Source organism: Aplidium turbinatum, chromosome 10, assembly GCF_918807975.1.
Source record: "Aplidium turbinatum chromosome 10, kaAplTurb1.1, whole genome shotgun sequence".
NCBI classification, from domain to species: Eukaryota; Metazoa; Chordata; class Ascidiacea; order Aplousobranchia; family Polyclinidae; genus Aplidium; species Aplidium turbinatum.
In genome coordinates this window covers 17,545,964-17,559,643 of record NC_137481.1, presented here as the reverse complement: position 1 = coordinate 17,559,643, position 13,680 = coordinate 17,545,964, and the positions used below count along the sequence as shown (strand labels likewise).

Here is a 13,680-nt window from a genome sequence, read left to right as displayed (position 1 = left end):
TTTATTTACCTGTCAGAGGCACTTTAAACTACATCTATCACAACCCATGTCGAATACAGTGAAATCAGGATTGGCTCGTCTATTACGTAATAGAAAGCATACGGTGCAACCAAAGTTTACCTCATAGTGGCGGGAACGACACCACTGCTTGCAGTTGGAGACTACGCTGTATTGGTAGGCCAGTAGATATGTACCAGTAAGCATATAGGTGAGTGGTATGCATACTGCATAGTCATAGTCAATATTGGAATGAAAACACCAGGATGGAGTTGTAGTGAAACCATCTACAATTCCTCTATTAAGAAGTTTATTACGCTAAAATGCAGCTAGGTTGTTCTGACGACATAAACTGCAAACTGAAATCAGACTGAAAATAAACACCAGTAAAAACGACAAAGGAACTTAAGGCAACGTGGCGCTAACATCTGAGCTTTCTTCCTTATCTGAAGAATCTTCAATTTTAAAGGTAGGACGTGTTTCAAAAGCTGTTGCGCCACAATCAAGTGAAGACGGAGTCTGGCTCGCAGTCATTTCGACACGATTGCAAAACGTTTGGGCATCATCTAAGGATCGAGCTTTATCAAAAGTTTGTTGTAGCGAAGCATTTTTGTTCTCTAGCAAGCGTTGTTTAATGTGATTTGACGAAATCCCAGCGATAAACGAGTCACGTATAGCTTCCTCTTTATGTGCAACTGCCGATACGGCCCGAAAGTCACAGGAGAGGCTCAATCGCTTTAACGTCTGCATGTACTCGTCGTCTCGTCTAGTGATTCATCTGGCTTCTGCTTCCTAGTTTTTAAAACAAATCGAGAAAACATGGGATTAGAAACCTTTTCAAAAAGGCGCTTCAGTTGTTCGATAGCTTCATCATAATTTGTTGTCTCACACACCAGTTCATATATTGCAGCGTCTATATGATTTATAAGCAAATTCAACTTGTCTTCAGCTGAAACTTCTCCGAGCTTTTCTACATAAATTGTAAAAGACTTGTACCAATGCACCCATTGTCGTTTAGCGTCTTTACTTTGCGGGTCCGCAGCTAAGAGTCTAGGGCGCAAGTCTTTTAGATCCATACTTTATTAGCGTAATAAAATGTAGTGAAACCATCTACAATTCCTCTATTAAGAAGTTTATTACGCTAAAATGCAGCTAGGTTGTTCTGACGACATAAACTGCAAACTGATTTGATTGATTGATTGTTATGGTTTGTTTTATGTCGCTTTACAACATCTAAGGTCTTTTAGCGACAGTCATTTTTATAATAGCTATTTAGCAAAGTTAGAACACAACAGGGCATAGTGAAGGGTGCAATACGACACAACACAACATAATCCGATACAGTAGTTCAAACACATCATTAGTGGAAACGAAATTCTTGTAGGAGGTTAGGCCCACGAAAGTCAGGCACTTCTTTGGAAGAAACAAAATAAGGAAAGCCCAGCCAGCAAATCAATCGCCTTCCACACCGATTCAGTGTCTGTAGACGCTGAATCAATGTAAAAAGCGATCGATCTCTGGCTGGGAGCAGACACGACACGGGTGCACTACAGAATAACATGGATGATTACAGTGATTAAAATAATAATTTAAATGAGCTTATTGCAGGAGTTTATAAAAGTCAGCAGATGTGTAATAGTTGGACAATTTTCAGCAAAATTTTTCACCGATATGTTTATTCCATACGTGCTCAGATTTTGTTCAAGACACTTCCTTTGAGTTGCATATTTACTGCAATGAAATAGAAAATGATTCACCGTCTCAGGGGTCATACATGCGTCGCATAGTCCAGAAGTGTGGCATCCGATCTTGAAGAGGTGTTGGTTTAAACGGCAGTGACCGGTGATGAGTCTAAAGACGGTTGGATGGTCAGGTACTTTGTTGGTTCCTGCACTTTTGGTGTCAGGATATATAAATTTGTAGAGTTGGCCTGTGGTACTGTTTATATAATGATTATTCCATTTTTGCAGAGCTAGATCTTTGGTGAGGTTTTTGACTTCACTTAGGCTGAGTTTTGTGTTTGCGGAGATGGGGGTAATGGCTGATGTTGGTATTGCTGGTATGGCTCCTGAGGCAAGTTTTGCTAAGAAATCAGCAGTTTCGTTTCCAGGAATGCCTACATGACTAGGAACCCATAAAAACTTTGCTTTTGTTGTATTTGATATAATGCTGGAGTGAAGCAGAAGTATGTCATTGATTAAGCTGTGTTTTGTCAAAGTTGGATTTGAAATCGTCCGTAGTGCACTTAAGCAGTCGCTAATAATGACCGACTTATTTGGTTTGGTCTCTTTTATCCATATAAGTGCAGCCTTTATTGCAAACAGTTCGGCACTGAACACAGATGCGGATCTATTAATTGTGAAACAGCGTTTTATTCCATGGTGGTTTACAAAAAAGGAAGATCCGGTTTTCGTGTTGGTCTTGGATCCGTCTGTATATATGTCGAGAAATTCTGAGTAATTTTTTGTGAGGTGCTCAGCGACTATTCCAGAGATGGCATTTGGATGGTCAAGCTGGGAGGTTTCAGTTACAAGGGCGTAGTCAGTTGTGGGTATATAGACTTCCCAGGGTGGGATAGATGGTTCTTGGATGAGGTTTACGGTAATATTCGTGTCTATTGTCTCGGTGAGGGAATGGAATGGTTGGTAGTTACTTGTGTTGATCAAATTTCTTGGCAAACTTTCCTCAAGGATGTCATGTGCTGGGTGGCGTAAAAATGTCAGAATGTGGGCTTTGTAGTTTAGACAAAGTTGCTCGTATCTAAGTGACAAGGGTAATTCATTGCAGTAGTGTTGTAGGTTTGAAATTGGGGTACTTTTCATTGCTCTGGAGCATATTCTTAGAGCTTCATTTTGTAATGTCAGAATTGGTTGGAGTGTGGTTTTGTTTGTGGCAAAATATGCTTCCATATCATATTCAATAACCGATCGTATTATGGCTCTGTAGATGCCAAGCATTGCTGATTTTCCTGCTCCCCAGTTTGTGCCCTTCAGTACACGAAGAACATTTAGTCTTGATTTGGATTTTTCTGCAACATGTTTAGCATGGATGCTATACTTTCCATTTGACTGAAATGTGATTCCAAGGTATTTGTAGTCTTTTTTGATGGGGATTAACGAATTTTTTATTTCGAGTGTACACGGATCATATTTACGTTTGTTTGTAAAGAGCACAACCGCTGATTTGTTTGCGGAGATCTTGAAGCCCCATTTATCACACCAGTCTTTGGTTTTTGAAAAGTCAGATTTGATTATATTAGACAGAGTTGAAATGTCTTCTCCTGTTTTCCAAAAACAAAAGTCATCTGCAAAGAGTGCTGTAGAAGAGGTAATTGAATTTGGTAAATCGTTGATCGCTACGTTGAATAGTAATGGACTAATAACGCTGCCTTGAGGAATTCTGTTTTCTAGTTTTCTTGTGGTAGATAAAGCTTTAACAACCTTGACTTGAAAAGTACGATTTGACAGGAAAGATTTGATCCAAGATAGCATGGCTCCTTTGATCCCTAAGTCATATAGTTTTAGGAGGACTGCGTCGTGATAGACCATATCATAAGCTTTCTCAAGGTCAAGAAATACTGTTTGTACTGATTCACCGCAAGATAAGGATTTTTGGATGGTGTCGTGGAGTCTGATAATATGATCTGTCGTTCGACGTCTTTTTCTGAATCCAGACTGTTGAAGATGAAGTAGATTGTTCTGTTCTAGATACCATCTGAGGCGAATAGTTACTATTTTCTCCATAGTTTTGCAAAGGGTGCTGGTTAAAGAAATTGGTCTGTAGGAGGAGGGTATACCCATTGGATTGCTTGGCTTATGAATTGGGATGATGATTGAATGTTTCCATTTGAGTGGCGGTGTACTTGTTGACCAGACGTAGTTAAAGAAGTCGAGGAGGATATTCAAACTGCAAGGGGGTAGATGACATAACATTTGATAATAAATGCCGTCCACTCCGGCCGCAGTGTTTTTATTACCTTTAAGGACTCTCTTCAACTCGTTCATTTGCAAGGGTGAATTGTAAGATTTATTGTAGAAATGGGTTGCCAGTTTTGATTGTAGATTGTTCGAAATTGAAAGACTGGAATTTTCACGGAATGTTTTTGAACAGTTGGTTGAGCTGCTAACTGAGAGAAATTTATCTGCAAGGATGTTGGCTTTGTTGGTATCACTTTCTACTTTAGTGGCGAGAGTGGGAATTCTTTTGGTTTCCTTTATGCCTGAAAATTTTTTAATAATTTTCCACACTTTGTCAAGCTTTGTTTTACTATCGAGGGAACAGCAGAAATTGTTCCAGCTTTCTTTTTTTGCTTGGATGATGGTTTTTCTGGCAATTGCCCGGAGGCGTTTGAAGGCTTGGATGTCTGTTGGGTGTCTGGTTCGGTGAAGACGTTGTAATGCTATTTTTTTGTTCCTTACTGCTCGTTTACAATCGTCATTCCACCATGGAACGCCATTTAATTTGAATGGTTTGGTTTTAGGAATTGCCATAGACGCGCAGAGTTGGATAGTTTCGGAGAGGTTTTGGTTAAATGTATTTATACCATTTGAGACAACAGAAGAATTGAGATTTTCTTGGCATAATTTGGAATACTTTGCCCAATCAGCTCTTTGGAATGCCCATGATGGTACAAACTCTGCCTTATCTGGGGAAGAAACATTGACTGTAGTAGCGACTATGCAGTGGTCACCACCCAAAAATTCATTGGTGACATTGGTGATGCATTTGTGACCAAGGGAAGTAGAAGCAATAGTGAGGTCTAAAGTGTTCCATCGGATTTCCGGCTTATTTAAAGACATGTGGGTGGGAACAGTGGTGTTGAGGATCATTGCGTCATGATTTTCAACTAGTTCAAGTAGAGCATACCCTCTATTATTGTTGTTGTTGCACCCCCACATGACATGGTGGGCATTGAAATCACCGCAAATTAATAATTTATCATGGTTAGAGAAAATACAGTTTATTTGGTTACCTGCAAATGAGTTTGTGGGTGGGTTATATATACTGCATTCAGTTAGGTGTTTGATTTTAATTGCAATAATTTCCAGCCGTGGGTCTGTATCCAGGATGGGTAGCTCTGTAAAGGAGATATTTCTTTTAATGCAGATTCCGACACAACCTCCTTTTCCCAAGTTAGCAGGTCTGTCTTTTCTGTAGAGATGATATCCATTAATATTAGGGGAGTATTTAGGAGTTAGGTGTGTTTCTTGTAAGCAAATGATATCCGGTGGGGTTTGTGAGCTTGCTATTAGTTGATTCAATTCCGGGATTTTTCTATAAATTGACCGACAGTTCCACTGCCACACTGTGAGGAACATTAAATTATTAGTGATTTTAGCATGTCCGAGTTTGTTAGGAATCCCATTCTAGAACCTGCTGCATCGGCGATAATTTGAAAAATGTCGATTTCTTTATTTTGGCTTTGTGCAAACGTTGTCTTTGTAATCACTTCTGCTAAAAAGGCAAGAAATAGGATTGGGTTATTTATAAAGTGGCCGCTCTCGTCTCCTACATTGGTTGGTTTAGAGGGTCCGGGTTTTTCCATTGTGACTGGAGTTTTATTTATACTGTCATTAGTTTGGTTAGAGGATAGATTTTTATTCAATTGGCTTGTTTGAGTTGTGCTTGCTACAAGAGGAGGGAAGTCCAGATCATAACTTGGCATTTCTGTATTTACAGCTCTTTGCTGCTTGCAGGCTTCAGCATATGTTAGGTTCTTAGTGGTTTTCATTTTCTGAATGGCTTTTTCTTTCAAGTACTTGGGGCAGTTTTTAGAGATAGCGACGTGATTTCCACCACAATTTGAACATTTTACTGCTATACTTGGGCATTCATCATGGTTGTGTTGTTCACCGCATCGGAGACATTTGGTTTTAGATCTGCAGAATTTTGCTATGTGTCCAAAGCGATTGCAGTTGTAACATCTTAAGGGTTTTGGAATGTATTGCGAGACTCTAAATCGTTGATAACCTATTTTTATTGAGTCTGGTAGTGATTTGCTATTGAAGATTAATAATACAGTAGTAGACGCAATTTGTTCAGATGAGTCAGAATTTCTTTTATTAAACCTGTAATTACTGCAATGAAGAATGCGCAAACAAAGCCTTGAGGGATCAAATCGTGGAAGGAATTCACGCTGAAGAGACCGTCGAAGAGTTATTGAGAGAAAAGCCATTAACATTGGACAGATGCGTAGTAATTTGTCGAGCTCGCGAATCTGCCCGTCGGCAAAGAGCAGATCTTACAGTAGATCGAGTAAACCACGCTTCGGCCTACAAGCGGAACAAAAGAAATTTAACTCAGACGGCTAAAGGGACAACGGCGAGTAAAGAAAGCTTAACTTGTAGCATGTGTGGCCGCCCGTGGCATAAACTTTAAAAGACTGTCCAGCTCGCAATAAAACTTTAGTGTGGCAAACTTAACCATTTCTCGGCTCAATGTAAGAACCACAACGCAAGATCTGGTAATAAATTGCAGTTACTAAGCACTAATAGTAATAAGGCTGATAAAGCACTAAAATTGATGACGTGTCAAGAAACGACGCGTTCACTACGTGGAATCGGTAGCGTACCACGAGTAAATTTGGAAGTTAGGTCACCTAATGGATCGGCGAAAATCACCGTGCTGCCGGATTCAGGAGCGGATATCTCGGCCGCCGATGAAACGACCTTACGTTTGCTCGGAGAAGACGTACGGAACATGGGCCGTGCCACAGCACCAAGAACTATATACACAGTCGATGGATCAATACTGAAGGAGATTGGACAGCTCAAAGTACAGCTGACGCTGGGTGAGGTAACTACTGAAGACATTTTACACATTTTTCCTTCTATTCCAGGCGGCATGTTAATCTCGTGGAGAACAGCTAAAACTTTACGAATTCTCCCATCGTTTTATCCTAAGCAGATTAATAATGTATCACGGAAATCAACGACGAGCGCTACACTGGAAGACTTGATCGAGGAATTTCCAATCGTCTTCGATGGAAAGATCCGGGTAATGAAAGGAGAAGAATTTCGCATCGACTTAATGGATCAAGCGCAACCATTTTGTGTGAGTGTCCCTAGGGTGGTGCCTTATGCTTATAGAGATAAATTAAAAGAAGAGTTAGAGCTTTTGGAATCTCAAGGCTTTATAAAGGCCGTGACGGAACCTACAGAATGGTGTGCACCTATCGTGGTCGCACCAAAAAAGAATTCGGATAATATTAGATTGTGCGTTGATTTCTCCAAGTTAAATAGATTTGTGCGACGTGAACGTTATACATCTTCCTCGCCGGCTGAAGCTGTAGCCGACATTGATGCAGAACAAGCACGTTTTTTCACAACATTTGATGCTTTAAAGGGTTACTACCAGTGTCCTTTAGAAAACAATAGCCAACTGCTAACGACCTTCATCACTCCATTTGGCCGGTACAAATTTTTACATGCCCCATTTGGTATTTGCTCAATCTCTGAACATTACAATCGAAGAATGGATGAAGCTTTCTCTGGATTAGACAACTGTCGAAAGGTAGTAGATGACGTTATTATATTAGACTCTAAAGTAACCGATCACATCAATAGAGTAAGAAAATTTCTTCAAAGATGTGCAGAACGAGGGATCTCTCTTCATAAGGATAAGTTCAAATTTTGTCAACAATGCATTAAGTTTTCTGGATTCGAACTATCCCAGGAAGGCTGTAAAATTGATAGCTCTTTGTGTAATGCACTTAGTGACTTCCCAATACCTGCTAACGTCACTGACTTACGTTCGTTTTTTGGTCTCGCTAACCAGTTGTCTAGCAACACCAAAACTGTAAGCAAGTACTTATTGCCTTTAAGACCTCTGCTTAGCAGTAAAAACGAATTTATCTGGACTCCGGAATTTACTGAAAGTTTTAAACAAGCGAGAAAAGCGTTGTTTGAAATCCCTCTTCTTGCTTTTTACGACGTTAACAAACCTCCGCGATTACAGACTGACAGCTCGAACAGTGGTCTAGGCTTTTTACTTCAACAATGCAGTGACAGCACCTGGCGTACGGTTCAAGCCGGATCGCGCTTTCTGATGGATACAGAAACTAGGTATGTCACAGTCGAAAAAGAAATGCTGGGTGTCACCTGGGCGATAAAAAAATGCCACAAATTTCTTGCAGGCCTGCCTCATTTTGACGTCATAACTGATCATAACCCTTTAATTTCGATTTTAAACCACAAGCGTTTAGATGAAATCGAGAATCCACGGTTACAGCGCATGAGGATGAAGGTCATGGAATACAACTTCACTGCTCACTGGCAAAAAGGTGCATCGAATCAAGCCGCTGACGCCCTGTCTCGAAGCCCCGTGTCGGACCCTACACCAGATGATGAAATAGCAGAAAACAGTATCCAATCTATGCACAGGTTTGCAGAACTCAACGCTTGCATAGATTTAAATTTAAGGCTTGTCAATCTCAAGGAAGTCGCATCAAACGACCAATGTTATCGCCAACTAAAGGAGATCATCGTCGATGGATTTCCCAACTATAAACCTCAATTGTCTAATACGTTAAAACCCTTTTGGAAGATACGACATGAATTATCAGTTGACAATGACTTTATTGTGTATGGTGGTCGATTATTCATTCCGAAAAAACTTAAAAGTGAGATACTTGCTAATTTACACGAATCTCACCAAGGCGTTACCCGTACCAGGGAACGCGCTCGTTTGGCCGTTTATTGGCCGGTATAGACCATGACATTGAAACCGTAATTTTATCGTGTCAAAAATGTCAAGATGACCTCCCCTCGTTGTGCAAAGAGCCAATGGTGTTGAAAAATCAACCCATTCGCCCTTTTCAGGAACTAGCGATTGACTTGGCTGAATTTAATGGACAACACTATCTAATTATGGTAGATTGTTTTACAGACTGGCCGTCAATTTATTTCATGAGGCATAACACTACGTCTATTGTGGTCATCAAAGCTTTACGTGATTATTTTACTCGCACTGCAATACCAGATATTATTTGGTCTGACAACGGACCCCAATTCAAGTCTGAGAAATTCTCCAAATTTCTTCATGAATGGGGCGTGCGGCATCGTACTTCTACTCCAACCTATCCGCAATCTAATGGGAAAGTTGAAGCAACCGTAAAGAGCATGAAAAAGTTAATTCGTCGTTCATGGACGCATCGCTACCTCGACGAAGATCAACTAGCAAAAGCTTTGATGCAGTATCGAAATACGCCATGCAGGAAGGACGGATTGTCACCTGCTCAGAAACTGTACGGACGACCGACTCAAGACACCCTTCCAGTACATCATCGGGCCTTCTCTAATAAATGGAAGAGCGAGATGCAACAAGCTGAAACGCGAAAAGAGATGTCCATTGAAGACACCAAAGCCTACTACGACAATCGTGCTCATCGTCTTCCTGAATTCCCGATCGGAACTCACGTCGCAGTACAAAATTCGAACACCGGACTGTGGGACATTTATGGGAAAATAGTCGCTGTGGACGACTACCGGAAATACACTGTTAAAACTGATAGCGGCCGATTGTTAATTAGAAACCGCAAATTCATTCGACGGAGAATATCTGCGTCTATCCCCTGGCACATCGAGCCGCCGGACAATGTCAGACCTTCCGCTAGCGTCAACGTGGACTTGCCTGCTCGACCGCGCAGACAGGTTAAGAGACCGAATCGACTTATTGAGGATCCGAGTTGGCCTTAACCTGCCTGGTGAAATGTATTAATTTTGGTGTTGTATTTTGTAGTGTCATTGAACTTAAGAAGGAGGTGTTGTAGTATTTGCAATAATATGCTGGAAGCACTGCTTGTTGCAATCAGCGCGAGAAATGTCCGATTCTCCAGAAGCTACATTCTTGCGCTGACTGCAACGTGTTTATGTTAAGTTTAATCAGTTCGACTTATGCACTGGTAGAGAGCACACGTGTAGTTCTTTTCCCTCAGTTTTCACAAATAAAAGGTATCAAACAGCTTCGATGTAGGCCTTATTGCCGTTTCCACGCTCCTTTTCCCGCAGACGACAAAGCATCCAATTCCTCTGTGTTTCGAAATCGAGTTTTGCTCACTCGGGGATCCTTTGGCGTCTTATAGGTTATTGACAGATGCAAAGACGTTCGCTACTTCCATAAGCATGGAAACGGATACATCTTTTCTGAGATTTTTGATCTGTTCGCGGAGAATGGTGATTGATTCCAAAGCTGAAGAAGCAGAGATCTGCTTGTTTTGGAGATGTCTTGCGACGGCTTCTGCAGGCTGAAAAACTTCGCCGCTGCAGGTAGGCTAATCGCAAAATAAAGCCGCATCATGCGTGCTTGTTTTACCAAGCCGAATATGTTTGCACGTGCGTCTCCTCTCATTGGACTATCTTCTGTCATGTCGGTCAGATATGACAAAGCAATATCATGTATTATTGTAATGTTCAGAAGTATGCGTGAAATTTACGTATTGCAGAATGTTGCCCAATAAACGATGGACCGCCGTGTTAGTAGAGAAGGTGGCTAGTAGGCCTACCGCTACTGCGAGGTATAGCTCGATCTCTGTGATTGACGACTCTTTATTGCGAATGATGAGCGCGACCACGTAACAGAAACTCGATTCATCGTAGCAATTATTGTTCGAAAATTTTTCTGAAAATATGTTATGTAGCCTACCTTAAATTGTAAGAATTTTCTAGGGGGGCTGAAGCAATTATTGAAAATTCCAGGGGGGCTGAATTTGCTCTAGAGGGGGCTGCAGCCCCTTGAGCACCCTTACTTCCGCGCCCCTGCAGTAGGCTACAGTAGTTGAGTAGCATAATTATTACAATAGTCAATAGTATGTTATTTGAGTTTCAGGCAAAATTTAGGTAGGGGTCCGTAGAATTAATAATTTGTCTAAAAGGGTCCGTGACAACAAAAACGTTGGGAACCACTGTTCTAGAATCTAGATGCCCGCTTGAAGAAAGGCACCGGCGTGTGGAGAAAGGCTACTGCAGCCATTTGGCATCTCATTTGGAAGAGATGCCAGAGAGAGGCGACGAGAGGAAGGGTAGCTTTCGTTGAGCCTAGTCTTCTTTGAATGGGCCGCTGCAATCCTGTCATCCTAGGGCGAGTGGAACGATGGAGAGGGGCGGTTAAAGGTTTCCTCGCTGCAATTTCCCCGGTCTTCCTTACTTTTTATAATGAAAATGTAATTAAAGGGGTTTAACTCCTAAACTAAGTAAAGGAAATTTTAAATTTAATTTAAAGAAAATGATAGAGATCTGGCTGCCGCCACTACAAAGTCAATCTTTTCATTGCCTTTGCATTGTCAACCAATGTTTCAAATTTTTGAAACTGAGTGACAATCATACATTGTAACAAAAAAAAATTAAACGGCAAAGAACAGTATTTGAAACGAAACAGTTTCAAAAATAAACAACATAACCGTCATGCCAATCAAATTTGAAAGAAACAAGCAAGTTCTTTTTATCATCTATGAAATAAGCAGCAGATTACAACTGCTATAGTCGCTGTAAGTAGACCTACAGGAATCACATCAAATCAGAATGATTTTAAGCAAGAGATTTTGTCTCCACGAAACGTTGTATTTTGCACCTCACCATGTCGTCAGAATCGCAATCATTAGTGTTATATCAATGCTGCTACTACTTTTTATACCCAACAGTTTGTCTCTTCAGCAGCAGCGGCATGCCATACCCGATATTAATTCAGCCCAGCGATTCACAAGTCAATGCATGCGCTTGCTGACAACCGGTTTGCGGATAGCATCAAATTTTTAAGAACACGTTCCAATAAACTCGTTTGAACCGACCGAATCTCATTATTGATTCGATTGCCTTTTTACTTTATTGGGGAAAAGATCAATCAACTTCACTTGCTTAAAAAACTTTTTCCTAGAATGTAATTTGTAGCCTACTGTATATCAGCGTTCGGCTTAGTCTATGCTAGCAAAATTTGGCAAAGCAGGCTACGGCTTCGATTTTGAACGGTCTTCTGACAAACGGTCTATCTTCCGACAAACAAAAGCATTGTAATCTATACACCAAAGCACAATTTTATACATAATTCTTTGAACTTAAAATGCTACTCTTTTAACGCTACAACAAGGTTAAGCAGCCTATCTGGAGTAAATTATACAAAGTTCATTGTGAGGTGAAGTTTTCAGGCTAAGATTTCATCTTACATACACCTGTACGAATTGAAAGGAAATTGATTGATTAGAAACTACGTAAACCGTACAGTAGGCTACTGTGTTTCAATTTTTAAATTCGAGCAACTTGATTTGTTTTAGGCTCGAAACACATAAAATCCTTGGAACATGGAAAGCACCAGGGGCGTATCCTCAATGGAAGCAAGGGAAGCATTGCTTCCCTTGCCAAAATTGAAAAAAGAGAAGATGATATTTTTAAGTAAAACGATTTCGTAATTTCTTTACCTGAATACGAATTAGAACAGTTTCTCACTCACGCCCCCGTATGATTTCAGCTCGGTTTTAATTTTAAAAAAGTTGGAAGCTTACGGATGCAAAGATTGTATCGCTTCCCTTGCTCTCGTTTTTGCTATAAGGAGAAACAAGCAAGAGAGAAAGGAAAAAAAGCAGCGCTAAGTTTGCGAGATTTATGTTTCTTTTAACAAATCGATGGAAGCAATATTTAAATTGCTTCCAAAGTTGCCAGATTGGACGAATTCTTCGAATTAGGCTTTTTTTTAAATTAACTCTTCAAAATGCATAATCAATATTTCTCAAATATCGTAACCTTACCAGATAAAACCATATTCACCATTGTTCAATACATGTTCTATACTTGTTTATACTCGTAATGTGGCCGATTAAAACTCATCCGCTACAGCAGGGCCGGATTTAGCTGATGGGGGGCCCGGGGCACTTTTAGAACGGGGGGGCCCCCGTGCAAAAATTTTTTTCAAGCCTACGGCGCGAAAAACCATCTCTACGTCTACAGTAGCATCAGTCCAGTACTGCACAGCATTTTGTAGAAACTTTAAAGGCCAAAAGGAAAAAAATAACACAAAATCACATTTTTTTTCCACATAGGGGAGCCCTTTAAAAGTCGGGGGGCCCGGGGCAACTGCCCCCTCTGCCCCCCCTAAATCCGGGCCTGCGCTACAGTATTTTATATTTGCTATTTTTTGGGATACTTTCAGAATTATTTTTGCTACAGTTTATTAAAATCCGCTACAAGTCATAAAATATATGTAGCCTACATTTTATAATTTTTAATAAAAACAGGTAAATAGGCCTATATCCATTTGGCCTTTTTGTCTAATATTTTCCTTGTTTTGGCCTTTTTTGTATTATTTTGGCTTTAAGGCCTTTTCACAGTCTGGCAATTCTGATCTGTTGGATATTGTGTCATTGAGCTAGGACGCTAGGTAATGAGAAAATCTAAGGCGCTGTTATGGTTATAATATCGGCCTAGTAAGCAAAAGTTTGAGCCAAATGTTGGCTTTACACTGTTATCTTGGCTGGGTAGACTTTGGCATAAGACATGATATGTGAGGTCTAGGCTAGAATTGACTTGACTGAAATGAATTCTGGCTTAAGCTACTTCAGCAGTAGGTAGCTGTAGCTGAGTTTTTGGTGTTCTCTAATTTTAGCAGCATATTTTGCCCGTTTGTGTGTAAGAGCTACCTTTAATAAGTTAATAGCTGTTTATCTGCTAATAATTAAATTTCATACAAATATTAATTACC

The 13,680-nt window shown here is 40.4% G+C and overlaps 1 protein-coding gene across 1 annotated transcript; it reads left to right on the top strand.

Annotated features, from left to right (window-relative positions):
* The first annotated feature begins 8,864 nt into the window (after positions 1-8,864).
* LOC145779014 (uncharacterized) lies at positions 8,865-9,692 on the top strand. The gene has a single exon (XM_082590595.1). The coding sequence runs from the start codon at positions 8,865-8,867 to the stop codon at positions 9,690-9,692; it is 828 nt and encodes a 275-aa protein (XP_082446721.1).
* Positions 9,693-13,680: the final 3,988 nt, after the last annotated feature.